Here is a 23,562-nt window from a genome sequence, read left to right as displayed (position 1 = left end):
ATATAGAACAGAAGCGAATGGAAGGAATTCCATATAGTTCTATAGTAGGAAGTTTATGTATGCGCAAACTTGCACAAGATCGGACATTAGCTTTGTAGTAGGAATTATAGGAAGGTAACAAATTAAAGTAATCCTGGAATGGATCATTGGAAAGTTGCAAATAATGTTTTAAGATATCTTTAAGGTACAAGGAATTATATGCTCATGTACAAAAGGTCTAGCCAATTAGAAGTAATTGGTTATTCAAATTCAGATTTTGGTGGATGTGCTAACACAAGAAAGTCTATATTTGGCTACTTATTCTTATTTTGAGAAGTTGCCATATCACGTAAAAGCTCTAAGTAAAGTGTTGGGGCAACATCGAATTGATCTTAATTATATTCTAACATCTCTCCTCAAACTCAAGTGACAACTTGAGTTTGAAACTTATTTAAAACAAAGAAATAAAGAAAAAAAAATGCATAAACTGATAGAACAGATATAGATGAAATGGCCAAAAAAAAGCGCAAGGAATTGCTACCGAAAGAAAGTGCAGATGAAACTGCCGGAAGGAAGTACAGACAGAACTGCCACAAGAAAACACAGATGGAACTGCCACAAGAAAACACAGACGGAACTGTCACAAGGAAAGCGCATATGAAACTACCACAAGGAAACGCAGACAAAACTGCTGGAAGAAAACACAGACGGAACTGCCGCAAAAAGTAGTCAACTGCTAAAAAACTGTTGAAAAGGTGTGAACTGTTGGAAAACTGCTGAAAAGTGATAAAGTGCGAAGAGATGGCAAACTATTGGAAGGTGACGAAAAATATATGATTTTTTCATGAGAATAAGTAAGTAGTGAATGAGCTAATCGGTGAGGTATGAAAAGCATAAAAACATTGACAAAAGAGAAGGAAAAAAATGGCATGGAAGAAAAGTATGAAAAGTACAGTGATTTCGTCAAAAGAAAATCAACCTATCCTCCTCAAGGTGGATACCATGGCTCTGATACCATATTAGAAATAAGAGACTAAATTGGAAAAAAGATTTGTGTATTATTGAGTTGTATTCAAGTTGCCTTGAATGATACAATATAGAAGGATATTTATAGGTGTTAAGAGAATCGGAATAATAAAAACGTAATATCTTATAATAAATATTCAAATATGCTAAATAATGCTAATTGATCCTAATTATATTCTAACAAATATGGCTAATTCAAGGAAGCTACCGTGAATGGAGGAATAAATAGTTATGAGGGTCATGATGAGAAAGAAATGAATTTGTTTCTAACCTTATTTTTCACTAGATTGTGAAGATATTATCAAAAAAATTTGACTCAATCTAGTTAAGAAAAGAAAATGCTAACACAAGTGAAAAAGAGAAGTATCAAAAAGAATAAAGTGAGAGAAAAAGAGAGTCAATCAACATCTAAAAATAAAGTAAAAACAAGTTATAAGAAAAAAGAGTTATTAAAGAAGATGAGTCCAATAAAAAATAGTTTAATAAAAAATAAAAACTCAAAAGATGTGAGAATAATAAAACAAAAAATCAAAAAAATAATAAAGAAGAAGAGAAGCGAGTCAAATATAAAGGAGGTATCTAATGAAAGTGAAGAGCATAAATCTGATAGTTTTGCTATTAGAACATGGAGAATTGGATCACAATTCGATCTGACTTGTTATGACAATAAGATTATTGTAAATTGTATCAAACATGATTTGGATGAGAAGAATGCTACGAGAGAAATTAGTTTAAGCACTAAATCCAAAAGAAAGAAAAGAACAACACAAATAGGAATTAGAATTGCTAGAGAATGAAGTTTGAGACAATATGATGCATTATTGGAATGAGGAGAAAAAGCTTGGCTTAGGTAATTTGTAATAAATTTTTTGGGTGTTAATATCGTCTTTGTTTTTAGTTAATAATAAAAATTTTACGGACAATAAATTATAATTTAAATGACATAATCTTTTCATCTTTATTCAGAGGTATTGGATTCACAAGTACTTTATTCTCTTATTGTTTTTAAAATTAGGGATAGAAAAATAAATTAAATAATTAGAAAAAATTTTCTGAGTGATTACGTTTGCTTTATAGCTGAAATTGTTTTTTTTTTTTAATTGCATCCTCTAGTTAGTTTTTTTTTTCTTTTAATAAAAGTGAGTGATGAAGTCAAATATTATACGACTCTAACTTCACATTCTACCTTGCAAAATAATATATGCATGCTTTTATATTTGAGTAATTCTGCACATACAAGTGATTTTCAATACAAGTCATACAAGTCATTTATATTCACGCCGTTTCACGTTTTTTTTTGTGCCTCTTTCTTCTCCTTCTTTCTCCGTGCTTCCTCTTCCTCTTCCTCTTCTTCTTTCTCCGTGTCTCTTTTTCTTCTTTTTCGTAATTTTTCTCTCTCGTTATCATCGTCATCAACACCACCTCTTCCTCCATATTTTTTTATTGAAATTTCTTCTCCTCTTTTCGTTTTCTCTTTCTCCTTCATCAAAATCACAAGAAAAAATGAAAAAACATTATTCAAGATACTGTTTTACTGTTCTTCTAGATTTTTTTTCTAGATTGTTTCTGTCATGTGCCTAATCCTTAACCAGCAAAACATTAAAAGATTTCAAGAAGAAATATACTGTCTCCCCCTATATAATGGGTATATTTCTTAAATTCTTTGGGCGTATTTCTTAAATCCTTTGGATGTATTTCTGTAATCCTTTAGGTGTATTTCTGTAATTGTTTGGTTTATTTCTGTAATTGTTTGGGTGTATTTCTGTAATCCTTTAGATGTATTTCTGTAATCGTTTGGGTGTATTTTTGTAATTGTTCGAGTGTATTTCTGAAGTTCCATCATCTTCAAAACAATTTCAAAGCTTGATTTCAGAAATCATGAAAATAAAAAAAAATAGAAGGAGATCGAAGGCAAAGAGAGAACGTTTTCACGTTTTTTTTGTGCTTCTTTTTCTTCTTCTTCTTTCTCCGTGCTTCCTCTTCTTCTTCTTTGTAAAAAAGAAAACGAAGATGAAACACGCGAAGATAGTTCAGTAACGCGCGTGTTAAGTCCAACTTGTAAGACTTGTAAACAAAAATAACTTGTATGTGTAACACTCTTCTGTATATTTATTTTTTCCGACTTAGTGCCTGCATCGTAGCAGTAACATATTCGATCTTCTCTTGCTCCCTAACACTAGATAGTCTTTCATTGAAAATGCAATTATATAATGCAAATGGACTTGCACATGCCTAAGCTCAATATATATACTGATTATATCTATATGAAATGCTGGGATGAATGGTTAAAATTCACCTACTCTCTGAGCTCCTTTTTGTAAAGCATAGATAAGCATCTCATTGCATAAACTAAGGGATTGTGTGTGTATCACTATTAAATTATTTATTACCAGTTATTAAATTATTCAGTACCAGTTAAAATTTAAAAACCAATTGCCTATTCTAACATTTTCCGAAACAAATTAAAACATTACGATGATGACAGAGCCGTTCGGCAGTGTGTAGATAGCTAGTGGCTTGCCTCTTCGTGCTACCCTTTTTTTTGTCCTTATTCTCTGAATCTCTGTTAACTTGTTAAACATTAAACAACAACCACTTAAACTGCTTCACTGCTTGTAACGCTTGCCGAGAATAAAAATTAAAAAACATGTAACAAACGATGATTCACTAGCTTATAAGTGCACAAACCACGCACATTCGTTCTGCTCCACTAAATAATAATAATAAAACCACCAGCAATAGTGGTCTTGTTTACTAATAAAAAAAAAAGGTATTATTATTATACTGGAACATTATACAAATAATTTTAAACTGCAGAATGAATATGGGGAACACGGAATTTGAAATCAGGTGGTTAGGAGCGTGCATTCAAGAGGGAGGCCCTGAGGGAATCGGTTAATGTCTGAGCAGTAATTATAAATCATGTAATTCTTCTGCACCCATTTGAGCTTCCTCTGACCGTTTGAATCAAGCTGTTGAGAGAGCCAAGAGTTGTTATTATCAGAGGAGTTTGATGATAAGTTGCATGAAGAAACACCATTGGACCAAACACAACCATTGGCTTTCAAGTTCCTGAAGGAAGCTGTGAATGGAGCTTGGCTCCAATCTGTCTTCACAAGCCCTCCTCTTGTTGCCCAATCATCAGCGTTCCACAGGCTTGAATACAGTTTCATTGGTTGGTTCTTTGGGTAGGGAATACCAACACCCTCTAAGTTCTTGAACTCCCTTATTGCTCTCCCATCAATATAAAACCTGTTAGGTTGAATTTTGAATTAGTCTGAGTAGGTTATTACTCTAATATTATTTCAATGAAAAATTAATGTTTATGTTGTGAACTTCTGTATATGCAATACTTGAGATTTAGAAAATGACAACAATAAAAGAACACGTAACAAGAAAACTGAGAGAGAATTTTTTTTTTTTTGTGACTTAAAAGAAAATAAACAAAAACTAAGAAAGAAAAAAAAAATAAGAAACTGCTTAAGAAAGGCAGTCCCGCTGAATATTACTCTCAAACTCCTTTCAAGGCAATGGAAGCTCCACTTGGGGAGAAATAGTTCTCATTGCAGTCTTTGCCATGAGAGAGAATATAATAAGAAAACGTGTTACAAACATTTTTTTTTTAGTTTAATTACCCTCGTTAATTTATTATGAATAGGTTAATGACAAATTTTTTAAAGATAAGATAAAAAACACGACTTATTTTTATACTCACAAATCATAATTCACAGAACAATATTCGATATTTTTTCTTTTGCATACAAAAAATATTGACATGAATTATTCCAAAATAATAAAACGAGGAGAATTTATATGCATTGAGTACCAACGTACTCAAGAATAAATAAAAAGTTAAAAATATTTATTTAAAAAAATATAACTATTCAAGTTACAATCTTTTAAATAAATTATAATTACATAAAGAGATATAATTTTTAAAACATAACTTTTCACATATTTTAAAATAATTTCGTTAAGTAACCAATAGAAATCTAGCCAACAATAAATTAATAAAAGCTTTTAAATTATACTCTATACTAATTAATTATCATCAATTAGTGATTATTTAATTTTTATTTTTAAAAAATAAAAAATTAATAATTATTAATTGCAGTTGTTTAAAATTAGCTAGTTAAGAATGATTTGTCTATACTTCTCCATTTTCAAAATATATCTCACGTATGTTAATGTTAATATTACTCACACAATGTGTGCAGGATTCCAGAGAATGGAATAGGTGTGAAGATTTGCGGTTGGATCAAACCAGAGATAAAATTGTTGCTCTCTGCCACCTGTTCCTTGTGTATACACATTTGTATGAACTACGTAAGGATCACCACTAAGATTTCCCAAGAACTCAAAGTCTATTTCATCCCATGATATTCCATCTGAACGTAACTACATGCACAGTTTGTTCACAAATAATCATACATAACTAAATGAATATAAATGGAGGAAATAAGAAATAAGCAAATGACTTACGTAATAAGCAGTGACAGTGCCAGCAGAATTTCCAGGGACAAGCTTGATTTGCATGTCAATCTTGCCATACAGATACTGATTCTTGGACTGGAAGCCAGAGCCAGAAGCCCTGTCTAGAGACAGGGTAAGAATCTTGCCACTATTGAGAATCTTACCTCTACCGTCGCCCCAAGTGATATCAACTTGTTGGTTGAAATTGCTACCAGCCATAGAAGAAGGAGGCAATATTAGGAACAATGTTATGACAATTACAATCAATGCATCATTATTATTGTTCACACAAGAAGCAACCATTGGACAAAACAGGTTTTTATTTATGTGAGACACAACAGAATAATTCGTATTTATTTGTGATGAGAAGTAAATTGGTGTGCTACAATATTTATAGTGACAACATTGGTAATGTGTTAGAATTTGAAAAAATAAGAATAATAAAAATTAGTTGGTAGTAAAATAAGGTGGGAAGATGACAGTTGGATAGCAAATTTAGTTTGTGTCATTTTTTATTTTGTTTCAGTGGTCTATTAAATTATTAATAGAACGGTGGTGGTCTGTGTGGAAAACCAAAAATTTTTTTTGGCTCATTCAATCAATTCTTCTGATTCAAAATGGACTATGTTAAAAGTTTCGGTGTTCTGATATGTTTCAGAGAACCTATTTTATTATTATCTTTGTTGAGTCAGCTCTAGAGACATATTATGTGTTTCTATTTGATAATTCTTTTATGTTAATGTAAATTCTAGAGACACTTTCTAATTTTCTATAGACTTTATAAATTAAGAATATTATAATATCTCACGTCTTCATATTTTAAGCGGCATGATTTCAATGATATAAATTTATTTTTTAATAATTTTATCTAAATATAATTTTAAATAATGTAATCTAAATAATATTTAATTTATTACAATCTATTTTGATATAAAAGTTTTCAAATATAAATCAAGTTAACACTATTTCATATTTATCAAAATTAATTTTAGACAAATTCACATTTAAAAACTTCAATTCAAATGCAGTTATAGATTTTGTTAGAAGAAAAGTAGTTATTATTTGAAGGAAGATGAAGAACTCCGATATATCTGTTTGACCAAATGTTGGGGCTCCAAGTGTTTGGGTGATTGTGCTTTTATTCATAAATTGAGTTGGGCTTTAAGAGTAGTTTTTTTTAATTAACTGGTTGTTATTGCATTTCACCGCTACCCTCAAAATGAATTCTAGCAAATACAACCTGCACTGAATATTAATTATTATATCATATCAATTGCAAGATTTACTATAAATTTGAACAAAAAAAAAAAAAACACAATGGATAATTGACAAAATGCCAAATATAATTGACATACTTATACACTTGTAGTAAGGCATGGCTGTTTCACCGTCTAAACCACCCCTGTTATAACTGACATCTGTTTCCACTATCACCTCACACTCAGATACATTCTCTTTATTCATTGAATCTCTCATCATCATATCATTCATCCTCTTCTTTTTCTCTCCTAAATTCACAAGAACAACATGCTTCTGCCTTATCCCACTAGTGTTGTTATGGTGGCACTATTCAGTATGACGATGATGATGATGTTGTGTGGTGGTGATTTGCATAAGAAAATTGACATAACATGGGGTAACGGGCGTGCCCAGATGCTCAACAATGGCCAGCTTCTTACTGTGTCCCTTGACGCTGCCTCTGGCTCTGGATTCCAATCCAAGGATCACTATCTTTTTGGCCACTTCCAAATTCAACTCAAACTTGTTCCTGGAAATTCTGCAGGCACTGTCACTTCTTTCTATGTATATTCACTCCTCCTTCCAATCTCTTTCAATTTTCTTCATATTATTATGCTAATTAATTTTTTAATTAACTAGATAGAATGTTTACTAATGTAGTTACAATCAGAGGGATCAACTTGGGATGAAATAGACTTTGAATTCCTTGGAAATCTGAGTGGCAACCCATATATTCTTCACACTAATGTAATCACACAAGGTAAAGGTGGCAGGGAGCAACAATTCTATCTATGGTTTGATCCCACTTCTGATTTTCACACTTACTCAATTCTGTGGAATCCACTATGCGTCATGTATGTATCAATTCCTTAATTAATTAATTAATCAATCTAAAGCCATGCATGTTTATTTGTTTCATCTAACTAATAATTTGTGTACTCAGCTTATACGTAGATGGCATTCCTATTAGAGAATTCAAGAACTACGAATCAAGGAATATATCATTTCCAATGAAGAAACCAATGAGAATGTATGGAAGCTTATGGGATGCTGAAGATTGGGCTACAAAGGGTGGTGTAATCAAGACAAATTGGAGTGCAGCTCCATTCATTGCATATTTTAAAAATTTTTTTGTCAACGCTTGTGTTGAGTCTACTCCTCCTTCTATTAAGTCTTCTTGCACACACCTAAACAAAAAGAATAACAATCATAATTCCGTTGGTGAAAAATGGATCACACAAGAGTTGAAGCCCTCTGAAGTGGACAAACTCAACTGGGTGCACAAGAATTTCATGGTCTATAACTATTGTTCAGACTTAAAACGCTTCCCTCAAGGATTGCCACTAGAATGTAAAATAAACTAACAATGTCATAATTAAGATCTTCATGGTGTAATGCAACAGCAGTAGTATATATATATATATATATATAAAGAAAGAAAATAATAAGTTCTTATGTTCTTTAATATATACATTTCATTTTAGTCACCACAAAAAAATGCAAAGTCACCAAAAAAAATATACATTTCATTTTGCAAAATATTCAAAATAGTTAATAATTTAATTAATTGATTCTAGGATTGATTTTTGTTAAGAGTACTTTAAATATATAAAAATGTTGCCAGCAGATTTTAAATTAAAAGGAATAATTTAAGGTCAACAACCAAAATAGATGCATGATTACACTTCCACTTCCATGAGGTGGGGGTACCAAGTTGATGGTACCACAATGGTAAAAGAAAGAAAAAAAATGATAATATTATTTAATATGAAGTGATCTTTATACATAGTTATTATATATGTTTTTTTGTGCAATATCTTTTGTTTTTTGTACAACTTTTAGTGACTTCTATATTAGTAACTTCAAGTGACTCGGATATTAGTATTTGTAGTAGATATTATAACCAATATTAATGTTAGTAGTACTTTAAAAATCATATATTAATTTTTTCCATAACATTATTCTCTTATTTTTATACTTAATGAGTTAGTTGTTACATTCCCATATTTATGAGCACTAAGCCCTCATTTGTAGGTTAATCTCTAATCTTAACATTAAATATGTAACATTACATTATATTGCCAGTTGAATACCTAAACAACATTTGAAATGTAGTTCAGTATTAATTTAAAACTCCTAGTAATCAAATTAGTGTGTTATGCACTCTTAAATTATATAAGCATATTAATAACATGATCACATTAGAATACATTGACAAAAAGAATAATTGTTTAAAAAGTATTTTATCTATAAGACAGGTACTTGGTGTTACTGTTAGGGTTTCTTAGTGCTCTGTTAGGGTTTCTTAACGGAGTTCCTAGTGCCGTCAAGGCTACATTGTCAAGATCAATTAAATCTCAATACAAGTCTACGTAATTTGCATGGCTGAGACAACGAGGGATGAAGATCGGATCGAGGAAGACAACCTGAAAAGAGGTAGGAATGTGATTCTACTGAAAGAGGCAGACATATCAAAAGGTATTAACGCTTGCTCCAATAGTCTCTATGGCAGACTCTTTGCTTCCAAAACCTTCTCAATTGGAACCATGGGGAATGCTTTAAAGGCTATATGGGGAAATCCGGAAGGATTTAGCGTGAGTGACAAAGGGGATAATTCCTTCCAATTCTTTTTTAATAAAGAAGTGGATGTCTTGCGTGTTGAACGTGATTCTCCATGGCTATTCAAAGATTATGTACTCCATGTCAAGAGATGGAAGGAAGATCAGATCTGTGATGAAGAGATTATTTCCAATTTTCCAGTTTGGGTTCAATTTTGGGGTTTGCCAGAATCGTTTAAAACCCTCGAAGTTGGACGTAAATTGGGAGAGAATCTGGGCACAGTGTTGGAGGTAGGTAAATTTCAGATGCGAGGTAGAGAAACTAGGATTGTGAAAGCCAAAATCAATATCGATGCTACCAGGCAAGTGAGAGATCAGTTAATAGTGGCATGACCTAATAAAAAGGAGGTAGAAGTGGCACTGCGCTATGAGAGACTTGGAAAGTTCTGTACCTATTGTGCAAAATTGGGGCACGAGGTGAAAAACTGCCATGATCTGCTGAAGGACACAGAGAGTGAGATGGTAAAAGAGGATGACATTGGCGAATGGGTTAAAGCTAGCCAAGTGGGAACGCGAATCTACTCTGAAGGAGAAAGAACATTCAACAACTCAACCCAAAACCAGAATAAGGCCACTCAACGTAAGAAAAAATCGGTCTTAAACTGCTTATTGGAAGAATTTGCAGGGATGTCAATGCAAGAAGGGAAACAAAGTTTGAAACCACAAGACACTGGTAACAGGGCAGCACCTGAGTCACCTCAATCAGCCAATTCTAGAACAGAATGCATGGAGGTTATCATAGCTGGTCAGTCCAATACCAAGGAGGATGAAGGGCAGCTTATGCAATTTGCTATTGAGGAGTGTCTCACCACAGAAAAAGGTAGGAAGTGGAAAAGGTTAGCAAGACAAGGTGCTGCAGAGTCAGATACTAAAAGTGAACCCAAAAAAAGGTTGATGAGTGGTATAGCTGAAGTAACTACAAAGAAAGCAAGAACAGAGGATGAAAATGCAGTTGAACAGATGGTGGAGGGTGCCAGCCTACAAATGGCACCCAAGGCGCCATGAGAACTATAGTTTGGAATTGTCGGGGTTTGGGGAGACCCCTGACAATTCACACCTTAAAAGGGATCTGTAAATCCCACTCCCCCGAGATTGTGTTTATAAGTGAAACAAAGAACCAATCTCGACAAGTGGAAGCAAAACTTCGGGTATGCGGCTACGAAAACTGGCATATTGTTAACCCGGCAGGAGTGGCAGGAGGACTTGTGCTAGCTTGGAAGGACAGTATCAGTGTTCAAATTATTAGCAGTGGAGAATTTTTTGTGGCAGCCGAAATTAAGGAAGTCGGAAGCAGTGAGGTATGGGTGTTCATTGGTGTCCATTTGAGTTATTCAGAACAAATTCGATCCTTACAGTTTGAGGAGCTTATAACAATGAGCCAACACATGGAAGGAAAAGTGGTAATAGCAGGCGATTTTAATGCTATAACAAGCCAAGCGGAAAAGGAGGGTGGAGGCCAAAAATCAGCAACCACCATTGCAACATTCACTAATTTTATTGACAGTAACGAATTGGTGGATATTGGAATGGTGGGACACCCTTTCACGTGGACAAATCGAAGACAAGGAGAGGATTTGGTGAAGGAGAGGCTTGACCGCTATTTAGTTGGGATGGAATGGAAGTTGAAGTTTCCGAATGCAGTGGTGCACAGGCTCACAGAGTCAGGCTCGGATCATGCTCCAATTTTGATGGATACCGAACCTCAATCCTGGCATAGTAAAAGGCGGTTTAAATACCAGGAACGTTGGTGTGGAGAAGAGGATGTCAAGAGAATTGTCAGTGAAGTGTGGAGAATGGAAGTTGTAGGCTCGGCTATGTTCTCCTTGGCCCAAAAGTTGAAAGTTTGTAGACATAGACTAGTTCAATGGCAGAAAACTCACAAAGCAAACTCCCGGAAAGAAATTGAGGACCTTCAAGCTAAACTAGAGGAGTTGCGGGTGGCTGGAATCAATGAGGGAGAGGAGGTTACCAGTTTGGAAGAGAAGTTGGAGCTGGCATATTTGAAAGAAGAGAGCTATTGGCGAGAAAAATCTAGAATCAAGTGGCTAAAAGAAGGAGATCAGAACACTAGATTCTTTCACCATAAATTTCAATCAAGGATGCGAAGGAACATAATTTGGAGATTAGTGGGGAGGGACAATGAGATTGCATCGAAACCGGAGGATATTGCAAAGGTAGCTGAGGACTACTTTTGCGATATTTTTACTTCTTCTTGTTCGGCTGATCCGAATCCATACTTAGAGGATTTGGAGTCTAAGGTTACAACTTCCATGAACCGTAGGCTCCAAAGGCCAGTAACTATGAACGAGGTCAAAAGAGCTACATTTAGTGTTCATGCTCAGAGTGCTCCTGGTGATGACGGGTTTACAGCTAAGTTTTTTCACTTTTTCTGGGATATAGTTGGAGGTGACGTTTTTAAGGCAGTGAGAAGTTTCTTTCACAGTGGCAGAATTTTAAAAAGCTTCAATCATACTCAAATTTGTTTGATTCCAAAGGTGCCAGATGCCAGTGACATGACTCAGGTACGACCGATCAGTTTGTCTTCAGTTATGTATAAAATTATTTCTAAAGTTATGGTGCACCGATTACAAGGTATTATGAATAAAATTATAAGTCCAAATCAGAGTGCGTTTCTCAAAGGAAGACTCATTTCAGATAATATTCTAATTGCCCACGAATGTATGCACTATTTGAAAAATAAGAGAAGTGGGGCAGAGCATGAGATGGCTATTAAACTAGACATGAGCAAGGCTTATGATAGGGTTGAATGGCATTTTTTATGGTATATTATGGATAAGCTGGGGTTTGATGCTAAATGGATTAACTGGACTAAGGAATTGGTAACGACTGTTTCTTACTTTGTTGTTGTGGAAGGTCAACCATTTGGCTATTTTAGGCCAAATAGGGGCATCCGACAGGGTGACCCCCTATCTCCATATCTCTTTCTTTTTTGTGCAGAAGGACTTTCCTTCTTGCTACACAAGGCAGAGCAAAACAGATTAATTCAAGGAGTTCAAGTTAATCGGAGATGCCAAACAATTAATCACCTTTTGTTTGCTGATGATTCAATCCTTTTTTGCAAGAGCGCACCTAATACAAGCCAAAGCATTCTAGAATTGCTAGAGACCTATGAGGGTTTTAGTGGGCAAAAAGTCAATTTGAATAAGTCGGCTATCTTTTTCAGTCACAACACTCCTCAGAACACAAGACTAGCAGTTGCTCAGACACTAAATATTGAACATATCGGAGCACAAGACAAATACTTGGGACTGCCCTCTATAGTTCAAAAATCAAAGAAAGCAACCTTTGGAGCTATCAAGGATAAAGTTCAGAAGAGGATTATGGGTTAGAAAAGAAGTATATTGTCATCAGGTGGCAGGCACACGCTATTGAGAGCGGTGGGGGAGGCGATTCCTATTTATACACTCTCTTGTTTCAAGCTCCTGGACACGCTGTTGACTGAGATTCATAGCATGCTCTCGTAATTTTGGTGGGGTCAAAAAGGCGCAGAACGAAGAATGGTTTGGATTAAATGGGACACAATGACGAGACCAAAGAAAGATGGAGGGCTAGGGATCAAGGATCTAAGGGCGCAAAATTTGGCTTTATTGGGCAAGCAATGTTGGCGTCTAATGAAATACCCTAATTCTACTATATCAAGAATGCTCAAAGCTAAATATTTCAGATATACAGATTTCCTACATGCAGAGATAGGAAGCGTACCGTCGTGGGGTTGGAGAAGTGTTCTTGAAGGGCGCAAGGTGATCGAGAAAGGCTTGTTATGGAAAATAGGCTCTGGCACTAATGTTCGCATCTTCCATGACCCCTGGCTCCCACCACCAGTGCCCCTTAATGTCCCTCAAAATGCACTCACAATCCCGCCAAATATGCAAGTGTATTACGTTAGTGCGTTACTAAATCCTGATAGAAGTTGGAATAAAAATCTGATTGAGTCGATTTTTTCAGTTGATATATGCAATAAAATTTTTTCAATCAAACCAACAGAGGAGGAGGATGAAGTTAATTGGTGCTGGACGAAATCTGGTATATATGAAGTTGGGTCAGGATACAAAATTGCTTATGGATTCTTTCATTCTCCTACTTCATTGAGGTCCCAGAACATACACAACAGAGTCTGGAATAGCATTTGGGAGTTGAAATTACCACATAAAATTAAGATTTTTCTATGGAAAAGTCTTCATGAAAAGCTTCCGGTGTTGCAACAAGTTCACAACCGGTTCGCATCCACTCCTGCCACTTGTCCAAGATGCATGTTGAAAGCTGAATCAATTTCTCATGCTTTGTTCCAATGCCCCCTGTCTTCAATAATATGGAGCCTAAGCTTAATAACCCATGACCTATGGATGAGAGAAGAAGAAACTTTTTTCAATTGGTGGCAACGAGTCTTATCCTGGGCAGTGGCTCAATTCGACGGTAGACAAAAGACCCCCCTCATAGCGGCGTTGTGTTGGAGCACTTGGAAAGCGAGGAATCGGTGTGTTTTGAGAAGGTAATAAGCCCAGCACCAGAGATAGTGAAAGAAGCTAGCAATTTAGTGCGTGAACTCGTGAACCATACCTGATAGATGCTACTTTTTCTTTACTCTTACTTTACTCTTCTTTAAACTCCTAGTCTTTCAGTCACAGCTGATGATAAATGAGAATACCCAATTCTTTTATACTTCCTTATGGAAACACTTTTATTTTATATTAATAAAATAATATTTATCTTTGGAAAAAAAAAATAAGACATGTACTCGGTTCAAAAAGAAAAAGTTTAAACAGTGTGATATTGCATAATAGAAAAGGATATCTACTATATTATTTTGTTTACACTAAAAAAACCAAATGTGCATCTTAAGAAGGAAGGTACATCCACACCCAACCATTCTTGCAAGAAAGCATGCTAGCCAATTCCACCATTCCCTTTTTTTTTCTTTTTTATTATTTTATTTGTTACAAATATTCTCCATTGCACCTTCCCTGCTCCTTCAATTCCTTCCACAGTTCCATAGCACAACTATAAATACCTATGAATCCTACTTCTCTGCCAAAGAAACAATTCCCTGACTCTCAAGTATTACTAACACTCTACATTATTGAAATGGCATCTCTTCATTGTTCATTAACAGTAAGTATTTGTGTCCTCTATGCATTGCTGGTATCAGCTTCAGCTGTTAGACCAAGAATTTGACATCACATGGGGTGATGGGCGGGCCAAGATGCTCAACAATGGAGAGCTACTCACATTGTCACTTGACAAAGCCTCTTGTTTCGGTTTCCAATCTAAGAACGAATTTCTCTTTGACAAGATTGACATGCAGCTCAAGCTTGTTTCCGGAAACTCAGCAGGCACTGTCACTGCCTACTATGTAAGTCTATAACTCTATCTCCTCACGATGTTTTTATTAGTTAACAGTGCTCATTGATTGATTGATTTATATATGTATATGGTATGGTATGCAGTTATCATCAAAGGGATCGAATTGGGATGAAATTGACTTTGAATTCTTGGGAAATGTGAGTGGAGAGCCTTACATTCTGCACACCAATGTGTTCAGCAATGGCAAAGGCAATAGAGAGCAACAGTTCTATCTCAGGTTCGACCCCACTACTGATTTCCACACCTACTCCATTCTTTGGAATCCTCAGCTCATTATGTAAGCATTAAGCAAGCATCCTTTAGAAATGTTATTTAATAATGTAATGTGCATGTTTTGCTAATAACACACCTTTAATTGATTATGATGATGTCAGGTTTTCCGTGGATAGTAGTCCAATAAGGCAATAAGGGAGTTCAAGAACATGGAATCAAAGGGAGTTCCATTCCCAAAGTCACAACCAATAAGGGTGTGTGTGGTTCAAGTATTACTTTGTTACAAAGATTCTATTCCCAGAAGAATCAAAGATACCCAAGGAAAAGGTGGGAATTGAAATAATGGTATTCTAATTCCCTGAAATCAAACTTGCTTAAAAATAATTTTTCAAACTTTGAACCAAACATGGGAATATGATATTTCCATCTTAAAATTCCTATGAATTATTTATAATTCCTCCAACCACACACACCCTGAGAATCTACACCAGCCTCTGGAATGCGGATGATTGGGCCACAAGGGGTGGTCTTGTCAAGACAGATTGGACCCAAGCACCCTTCACTGCTTCTTAAAGAAACTTCAATGCAAATGCATGCGTTCATTCTTCATCATCATGCAGTACTTCATCATGGCTCTCAGAAGAGTTGGACACAACAGGGCAAGAGAGGCTGCGTTGGGTGCAGAAGAATTACATGATCTACAATTATTGCAGCGACGTCAAAAGATTTCCTCAAGGTCTTCCCCCTGAGTGCAGTTAATGCATAATCATTAGCTTCTAGATGTTTATGTTTGACTTATAAGGTGTTTTTTTTTTTTTTGGTCAATTCATTAATTCTTTTATATACCTACATATACATGTACGTCAAGTAAGTAAACTACGGTGTGGTTCAGTGGTATGGGTTTCTTTCTTTGACTTTGTTACATTAAGACAGAGTAATTAAATGTAACATATGAATGCGTCTTTTGTTATAAGTCGTGGCCGAATTTATCAACTCGTCGCCGCTGCACGTGTTGTAGTCTATACATACCACCTAAAGAGGCAACAAATTAAAGGGACAAAGTGTGAATGCGATTGACCGAAAGAGGCAACAAATTAAGGAACGCAAGTATAAATGCCATTCACCTATGTTAACCGGTAATTTTAATTAAACGGATGAGTTCCCCATAAACCATTATTTTAGGAGGCTGTATATGTTAATCGGTAAATTTAATTAATCTTCTTTTTGGATTATTGGTGTGTGTAATATAGGGAAATTAAATATCGAATAACTAGCTAATAATTTTTATGGAAAATCACTATTACTACTAATTATTAAGTGATGATTTTGTTCTTACCAAATCATTAGCAATTATAAGTGACCAACTTCATCTATACTACTCAGGCTACAGAAATAAATAAATAAATACATCTTATAAAAAAAGGAACAAAATACCCTATGATATGGTTCTTACTTGTTACTATTCTGTTATTCATTCTCGTTGATTTAACGACTGTTTATTTAAGGAATAACTGTCCATTAAGTTGCAATATATTTATCTCATTCAGGATATTTCTTTCCGATTGGATGAAAAATAGTTATATTTCTCTGAAAAAAGCATTTTGATAAACGTACGCCGCTTAATAATGCTTTAAACGTTGATGTTACCAAGAGTAGTGAAAATAATTCTTCTCCTTGACTCCACGATTTTGAGCTTTTTTCTGAATCCTATTTATAAACTTTTAATTTATGGGAAAGTATGAGGAGTCAATGGAATATTTATACAATGTGAACAATGGAAATTTAGAGAATATTAGAGATATAATCATTAGTGTTACCCTTTTCCATCAGTTGAAGCTTTTGGGATGAGTGGTATCATGCATGGTATTAATCCGAAAGGTCAAGAGTTTGAGCTTTGGTGAATTCCAAAATTAGTTTAAACTTTTGGGAAGATGTTTATTATCGCTAGTACTCGGATGATTATTCTAGATTGTATGGGAGATGTTTATTTTGTAACTCAATAGCGCATTGTAATCCATTGTCTCCCTAGCGGGATCTTTAATTTATATATGGATGCCTCGGAGACCCTGTAGAGTCGATGTGATGAGAGGGAACATGAGTAACAAAAAAACTGCTATACAGCTCAATATATGCACACATATTTGGACAATGTTAATAGGTCAAATATAAATAATATATAAATATAAATGGCGAGTAAACATTGGGTGGGCTTGTGAATATCGTTGGGGAGGGGGTAGTAGGTCAAGGGTGGTGTCACCGCCATGGAAATGGTTGACCATATCCAATTGTTAAATCTTATCCAGTTTGACGCACTTAGTAGTATAAAAGTAAAGCATTGAGTTTAGAATTAGACGGTAGCCACTTACCTGAGGACAGCGACAGCATCAGCCATTAGGGTCCCAATAATGCCCCATGTAATAAGTAAAGTAAAACCGCGTTCAACCCTCCACCAATATCACCCGCCCTCGCAATAATAATAATAATAATTAACTTCTTAAACACATTCATTAAATAATTAAAAAATTGAAACTCTATGAAATTTAATAAAATAATTTACTTATTTTTTTATTGTCATTATTTTATTTCTTTTGAATTTGTAATAATATTTTGAGAGTATTTATTATTGAACAATATTATATGACAAATTAATATTATTATTTTTGACCTATACATCAAAAATATATAATTTGCACATATATTTATTAAAATTTTATATATTTAGTATTTATAAATTAAATAACAAAAAATACTAAAAATTATTAATTTTAAGAATTTTTTTATTATTAACAAATTAAGATCGATAGTTAAATAAATAAGACATAGTTTTTGTTGCGGTATTATGATATGAAATGAGCTTTTGCCAGCTTTGTTACCATTGTACAAAAGTTTTTACAACTATGAACAGCTTAGCCACGTCACGGGACCTTCCCGACCCTTTTCCTTTCCCTTTTACTTTTCCTACTTAGCTTCGTTATCCATAATGATCACACGCTTATTTCCCACTATATATACCCCCTTCACTCCACAACACAACCATCTTCTCTTCTCTTCTCTCATATTACTATCAAACTCTTTCAATTCATCTATTAATTCTCCATATATATATACATGGCTTCATCAAAAGTAGTAGTGCTTGTTGTTCCCTTACTTGTGATGAGCTTTTGCATGGTGTCATGTTGGGGTGGTAACTTCAATAAAGACTTTCAGATAACGTGGGGCGATGGTCGTGCTAAGATACTCAACAACGGGAATCTGTTGACCCTGTCCCTTGACAAAGCCTCTGGCTCCGGTTTCCAGTCCACCAACGAGTATCTGTTTGGCAAGATCGACATGCAACTCAAACTTGTCCCTGGAAACTCCGCTGGCACCGTCACTGCCTATTATGTATGTAACAACTACTATTTCTATTAGTGATCATGCCGTTGCTTCGTTCTAATATTAACAAATCTTCTCCTTTTTCAGCTATCATCAAAAGGAGCAACATGGGATGAGATTGACTTCGAGTTCTTGGGGAATTTGAGTGGCGACCCTTACATCCTTCACACCAATGTCTTCAGCCAAGGCAAGGGTAACAGGGAACAACAATTCTACCTTTGGTTTGACCCAACCGCAGATTTTCACACTTATTCTATTCTCTGGAATCCTCAACGCATTGTGTAAGCACCAATGTTATAAAAAATGAGGTTCTTACACTAAAATCAGTCACTAATATATTTGTATATAAATATATGTATAGTTTAATTTATCTTTAATATATATTTATAGTGGTGGTGGCTGACTTTAATGGCTAATTTTTGTGTATACTTAGTATTATCGTATTATTATTGTTATTAGGTTACTAACTAAGCGAGGTTTAATAATTTGTGGTTATTATTATTGTTATTACAGATTCTCTGTGGATGGAACCCCTATAAGGGAATTCAAGAACTTGGAATCAGCTGGTGTTCCATTTCCAAAGAATCAACCAATGAGAATCTATTCAAGTCTGTGGAACGCAGATGATTGGGCTACAAGAGGTGGACTTGTTAAGACTGATTGGTCCAAAGCTCCATTCACTGCTTCCTACAGAAACTTCAATGCCAACAATGCATGCATATGGAAGAATGGAAGATCATCATGCAAGAGTTCCTCGTCATGGCTGTCACAGGAGCTTGATTCAACGGGTTTGCAGAGGCTGAGATGGGTGCAGAAGAACTACATGATTTATAATTACTGTACGGACAAGAAGAGGTTCCCTCGAGGATTTCCTATCGAATGCAACCGCTCTTAGATCATCATATGTATCATGTTGCATGCTCTTATTATTATTATTCTTTTATTCTTTTATATAGTTCTTTAATTTGTATTTACGTTAAGTCGTTAATCGCTGCTACTTGTTGTTCTCTTTTTCTTTTCTTTTTATAAGATGTAAAAAATATGTATCACGTGTACAAGTGGGTCTTTATATCCAAACTTTATACTATTGTACTGTACTATACTACTGATTAATAATAATGAATTAAATTACTACTAGCTACTAGCACCACATGTGGTCTTAAATTATTATACCTTTTCCGATCCTTCGGTACACATCAATTTCTCATTTTAAATATGATAAAGAGAAAGTTTGGTTTTAATTAAATGAAGCTCTGAAAAGAATATCATCAATTGAAGAAAAAGAAAACTTATAAAAGGTACAAAATCCATGACAAATAAAAAAGAAACTTAATGTGAGCCATTTACAAATAAATAAAATATAATTACATCAACTTTCTTCATAATTTTTATAATGTTATTAAAATATAAATTTAATTTTAATACATTATTAATATGGAATAAATTTTATTACATCTAATTATGTAATACTATATTATTAATTATATAAAGGATTAATCTAAAACAATAGATGTAATTGAATAATTGTCTAAAACATTTTTAAAATGTCTATACATCAAAATTGAACTTTTAAAATATATTAAATAGTTGATTTTTTCAGTCAATATCAACCAACTTTTTTAGTTTTGAAATCTATATTCTAAATTTTAGACACTATATTATAATTCTTAAATTCTATAGCTTAGATTATCTAAAAATAAAGTTAAAAAATACTTTTATAATAAAAATGATCTAATATTAGCTACTTAAAAATCAGTTTTTTATATTTTTTTTCAAAATTTAAATACAATTTTTTTGGCTAACAAGAAAGACCATAATAAAGAGATAAAAAAAAGGGAAAAAAATATATTGATCTCCAAAAATTTGATTCCCAACTTCTTTTTCTTAATTTTTGGATTTGGTGCATTAATATAGGATGTTTCTACACCGAATCATACTTTAATAACACAATTTATCTAAGTTTTAAATTTTGTAATATACAAAAAGATTGATATAGTTTGAAGTATTTGAACTACTTTTAAAGCAACGAAAGAACACGAGCCCGTTGATTTGAAGAGGTTAACTCCTACCATTCTGACACAAAATCTTCGGCATATATTGCAAATCAAAGTAGTCATAAGAATTTCATCATCATGGAAAAATTGAAAGTAGTGTCACATACTTACATACATCACGATATACGAACATCCCAGACAATCCAGTTATATGTGTCGACGTAATCAATTATCATTATTATACTCGATGATTCTTGAACATTGTTGAAACTAAAACGAACGCAGTACCTTATGAGTGTGCGTTTGAATTATGGTTTGCAAACGGAAGTTTGTATAAAATTGATTTTGTAGAATTGATTTTGATCAAAAGTGAGTTAGTATTAACGTGGTTTATATGTGGTAATTTTTATTTAAAATAGATTATAGTGAACTAAATATTGTTTAGATTACATTATATAAAATCCCTTTTAGATAAAAAAATTACAAAAAAAGACATAAATTTAAATAATTATTTTATATTATCTTATAATTTTATTTTAAATATTTAAATAAATTTTAATATTTTGTTAGTACTCTTAATATTCTTTAGTACTCTAATAGAATTAATAGAATCATAATACAAAGTAAAAAAAATATTTCATACAAAAAAAAATAACAATAACAATAAAAGAACTCATATAAAAAAACAGAAGTTTTATAAAAAATAATAATATACATAAGAGAGTATTAGAAAAAAGTATTATAAAAAAAACAATAAACATATGAATAATAAAGGACATAATTGGTACATAAAGCATAAAGTTCAATTCAACGAATCAAAAAGCTAGAATTTTTAGCTTTTAGTAAACGTGGTTGAAGACAGAAATCACTTCTCTCTTCTCCAACACAAATTCAAACACACCCTCAATGGCAGTTAAGAATTTTATTTTGAGTTGTCCAACTAAAATAAAATTTTAATTTAGACATAATCTTCCCACGAAATTATTATTAGTATCCGCCAATAAGGAATACCGAAAATAACAGGTTGAGAACTAGGTAAAAAAATTGATATAATACTGAAAATTATAGTAAGAAACAAAGAAAGCAAAGCAAACGAAAGTGGGGTGGAGGCAGCACGTGAGCATTATGTTAAAAATATGTTAGCCATAAGAAGAGGTCTTGTCCCACTTGGTTGAAATGAACCAGTGGCGGTGCTGAAAGACCCCTTCTTTAAAGTTTTATTTATTTATTTAGCTGTAAATGTTCCATGCTGGGTTGGCACTTGCCTATGTCACCTTACCCAAATACCTTCTTCTTGACAACTGCATCCCCACAACTTGATAGATACTCTCTACTCATTTTAACTTTAATGCGCCTTCCACCACTGTTTTTCAAATTTAATTATTAAGAACCCAAACGCGTCAAATATGTTGTTATATCTAACCTAGATATTATTATTATTATAGTCCTAAGATATCAACAACTGTGTCCAGCTTATTAGGCTTAACTCAATGCAATTTCGCACGTCTTTCCTCATTTCATATCATCTCTAACTTGGTTGGTATAAATACCAACATTGCCTTCTCTCCTTCACAACACAAGTACTACTCAACCTTCTCTAATATCAACACTGCTACTCACTTATTACTATTGTTATTGCATTCTTTCAAAGCCATACACATGGCTGCTTCAACTCTCTCCTACTTGCTTCTAATCCCTCTTCTGATGGTTGTTGCATATGCTGGTAACTTAGACCAAGAATTTGACATTACATGGGGCGATGGGCGAGCCAAGATGCTCAACAATGGGGAGCTACTCACATTGTCACTTGACAAAGCCTCTGGTTCTGGCTTCCAATCCAAGAACGAGTATCTCTTTGGCAAGATTGACATGCAGCTCAAGCTTGTTCCTGGGAACTCTGCTGGCACTGTAACTGCCTATTATGTAAGTTATTGTCATTGTTGATATTATATAATGTTGTGCATGCATTGTGATTGAAGTTTTGATAAATGTGAGTTACTGTGTGTGCAGTTATCTTCAAAAGGAACAACTTGGGATGAGATAGACTATGAATTCCTTGGGAATTTGAGCGGAGATCCATACATTCTTCACACCAATGTTTTCAGCCAAGGCAAAGGAAACAGGGAACAACAATTCTATCTATGGTTTGATCCTACTGCTGATTTCCACACTTACTCCATCACTTGGAACCCCCAAAGGATTATGTAAGTCCTCATTATTATTGAAGAAAATCTCATGCCGTAAGCTGTTCAAACTGTAATGTTGATGGTTTGATGAACCAGAAGGGATTAAAAGAGAGAGAGAAATAAGTTTTTCTCATTGTTGAAGAGAATGAAAAATCCCCTTAAAAAATATTTGTTGAGTTATTACACCTTATATACCATATACTCTAACTAAAAAATAATTACAATAGTAAGCCTATTATTGATAAAGAAATAATCTAGGTAACAATTATTAATTGCATAAGCTATGTGTATATACTAATTCTATTTATGGAGACTGACCATATATTTATTTGTTTCAATCTTGATTCAGATTCTCAGTGGATGGAACTCCAATCAGAGAGTTCAAGAACTCAGAGAGCATGGGTGTCCCCTTCCCAAAGAGCCAGCCAATGAGAATATATTCAAGTTTGTGGAATGCAGATGACTGGGCAACAAGAGGTGGACTTGTGAAGACAGATTGGACAAATGCTCCATTCACAGCTTCATACAGGAACTTCAATGCTGATGCTTGCATATGGTCTAATGGAGCTTCATCTTGTGGTTCTGGTTCAGGTTCTTCCTCTACTAGCAGTTCATGGCTTTCACAAGAGTTGGACACTACAGCACAAGAGAGGCTAAGATGGGTGCAGAAGAACTATATGATATACAATTACTGCACAGATGCAAAGAGATTTCCACAGGGTTTTCCTCCAGAATGCAGAACCTCTTAAAAACAGACAAAATATAGTGCCATTCTAGCTACTCTAGTTTCGGATTCCACTATCATTTTATTGATGCAGCTATTGTTATTGTAATTTTCATTCTTTCATTCATTTTCAATTTTGTCACCACTACGATACTGATTATGTATTCTTTTATGTATGAAATATATATATTCTTTTTCTGTGTTATATGATATATCTTGTGTCTTTTCACTTTTGTAATTTCTCATGGCCGCGATAACAAAAATAAGGTGCCGTGGAACAATCAAAGCAAATTTATAAGGTACCTTGCAATGTGATAAAAATATATTCGGTTCCACCATGGCCAATTATCCTA

At 33.9% G+C, this 23,562-nt stretch overlaps 4 protein-coding genes and 1 pseudogene across 4 annotated transcripts; 4 read left to right on the top strand and 1 right to left on the bottom strand.

Annotated features, from left to right (window-relative positions):
- Positions 1–3,742: 3,742 nt before the first annotated feature.
- Positions 3,743–5,820, bottom strand: LOC107642206 (xyloglucan endotransglucosylase/hydrolase protein 22). Its single transcript, XM_016345510.3, has 3 exons — positions 5,488–5,820; positions 5,210–5,403; positions 3,743–4,257 (listed from the first exon to the last, which is right to left on the bottom strand). The coding sequence occupies exons 1-3, from the start codon at positions 5,779–5,781 to the stop codon at positions 3,852–3,854; spliced, it is 894 nt and encodes a 297-aa protein (XP_016200996.1). The 5' UTR covers positions 5,782–5,820; the 3' UTR covers positions 3,743–3,851.
- Positions 5,821–6,864: 1,044 nt separating this feature from the next.
- On the top strand, positions 6,865–8,092 carry LOC107642218 (xyloglucan endotransglucosylase/hydrolase protein 24). Its single transcript, XM_016345516.3, has 3 exons — positions 6,865–7,281; positions 7,378–7,571; positions 7,661–8,092. Exons 1-3 carry the CDS (start codon positions 7,006–7,008, stop codon positions 8,079–8,081), a joined length of 891 nt encoding a protein of 296 aa, XP_016201002.1. The 5' UTR covers positions 6,865–7,005; the 3' UTR covers positions 8,082–8,092.
- Positions 8,093–14,438: 6,346 nt separating this feature from the next.
- Positions 14,439–15,689, top strand: LOC107642196 (putative xyloglucan endotransglucosylase/hydrolase protein 23; annotated as a pseudogene).
- A 2,231-nt stretch (positions 15,690–17,920) lies between these two features.
- LOC107642186 (putative xyloglucan endotransglucosylase/hydrolase protein 23) lies at positions 17,921–19,442 on the top strand. Its single transcript, XM_016345491.3, has 3 exons — positions 17,921–18,314; positions 18,393–18,586; positions 18,819–19,442. The coding sequence occupies exons 1-3, from the start codon at positions 18,039–18,041 to the stop codon at positions 19,198–19,200; spliced, it is 852 nt and encodes a 283-aa protein (XP_016200977.1). The 5' UTR covers positions 17,921–18,038; the 3' UTR covers positions 19,201–19,442.
- A 2,327-nt stretch (positions 19,443–21,769) lies between these two features.
- LOC107642164 (xyloglucan endotransglucosylase/hydrolase protein 22) lies at positions 21,770–23,414 on the top strand. The gene is made up of 3 exons (XM_016345472.3): positions 21,770–22,222; positions 22,310–22,503; positions 22,835–23,414. Exons 1-3 carry the CDS (start codon positions 21,959–21,961, stop codon positions 23,232–23,234), a joined length of 858 nt encoding a protein of 285 aa, XP_016200958.1. The 5' UTR covers positions 21,770–21,958; the 3' UTR covers positions 23,235–23,414.
- The last annotated feature ends 148 nt before the right edge of the window (positions 23,415–23,562 follow it).

Source organism: Arachis ipaensis, chromosome B1 (assembly GCF_059453495.1).
Source record: "Arachis ipaensis isolate K30076 ecotype BB chromosome B1, ASM5945349v1, whole genome shotgun sequence".
Classification (NCBI taxonomy): Eukaryota; Viridiplantae; Streptophyta; class Magnoliopsida; order Fabales; family Fabaceae; genus Arachis; species Arachis ipaensis.
This window is presented reverse-complemented; position numbering and strand designations above follow the sequence as displayed.

Coding starts and splice junctions, on each gene's coding strand:
- LOC107642218 (XM_016345516.3), top strand. CDS start 7,006: ATGCTTCTGCCTTATCCCACTAGTGTTGTTATGGTGGCACTATTCAGT. Junction 7,282..7,377: donor GCACTGTCACTTCTTTCTAT/GTATATTCACTC, acceptor TTACTAATGTAG/TTACAATCAGAGGGATCAAC. Junction 7,572..7,660: donor TGGAATCCACTATGCGTCAT/GTATGTATCAAT, acceptor TTGTGTACTCAG/CTTATACGTAGATGGCATTC.
- LOC107642206 (XM_016345510.3), bottom strand. CDS start 5,781: ATGGTTGCTTCTTGTGTGAACAATAATAATGATGCATTGATTGTAATT. Junction 5,404..5,487: donor GCACTGTCACTGCTTATTAC/GTAAGTCATTTG, acceptor CTGTGCATGTAG/TTACGTTCAGATGGAATATC. Junction 4,258..5,209: donor TGGAATCCTGCACACATTGT/GTGAGTAATATT, acceptor TCAACCTAACAG/GTTTTATATTGATGGGAGAG.
- LOC107642164 (XM_016345472.3), top strand. CDS start 21,959: ATGGCTGCTTCAACTCTCTCCTACTTGCTTCTAATCCCTCTTCTGATG. Junction 22,223..22,309: donor GCACTGTAACTGCCTATTAT/GTAAGTTATTGT, acceptor CTGTGTGTGCAG/TTATCTTCAAAAGGAACAAC. Junction 22,504..22,834: donor TGGAACCCCCAAAGGATTAT/GTAAGTCCTCAT, acceptor ATCTTGATTCAG/ATTCTCAGTGGATGGAACTC.
- LOC107642186 (XM_016345491.3), top strand. CDS start 18,039: ATGGCTTCATCAAAAGTAGTAGTGCTTGTTGTTCCCTTACTTGTGATG. Junction 18,315..18,392: donor GCACCGTCACTGCCTATTAT/GTATGTAACAAC, acceptor CTCCTTTTTCAG/CTATCATCAAAAGGAGCAAC. Junction 18,587..18,818: donor TGGAATCCTCAACGCATTGT/GTAAGCACCAAT, acceptor TTGTTATTACAG/ATTCTCTGTGGATGGAACCC.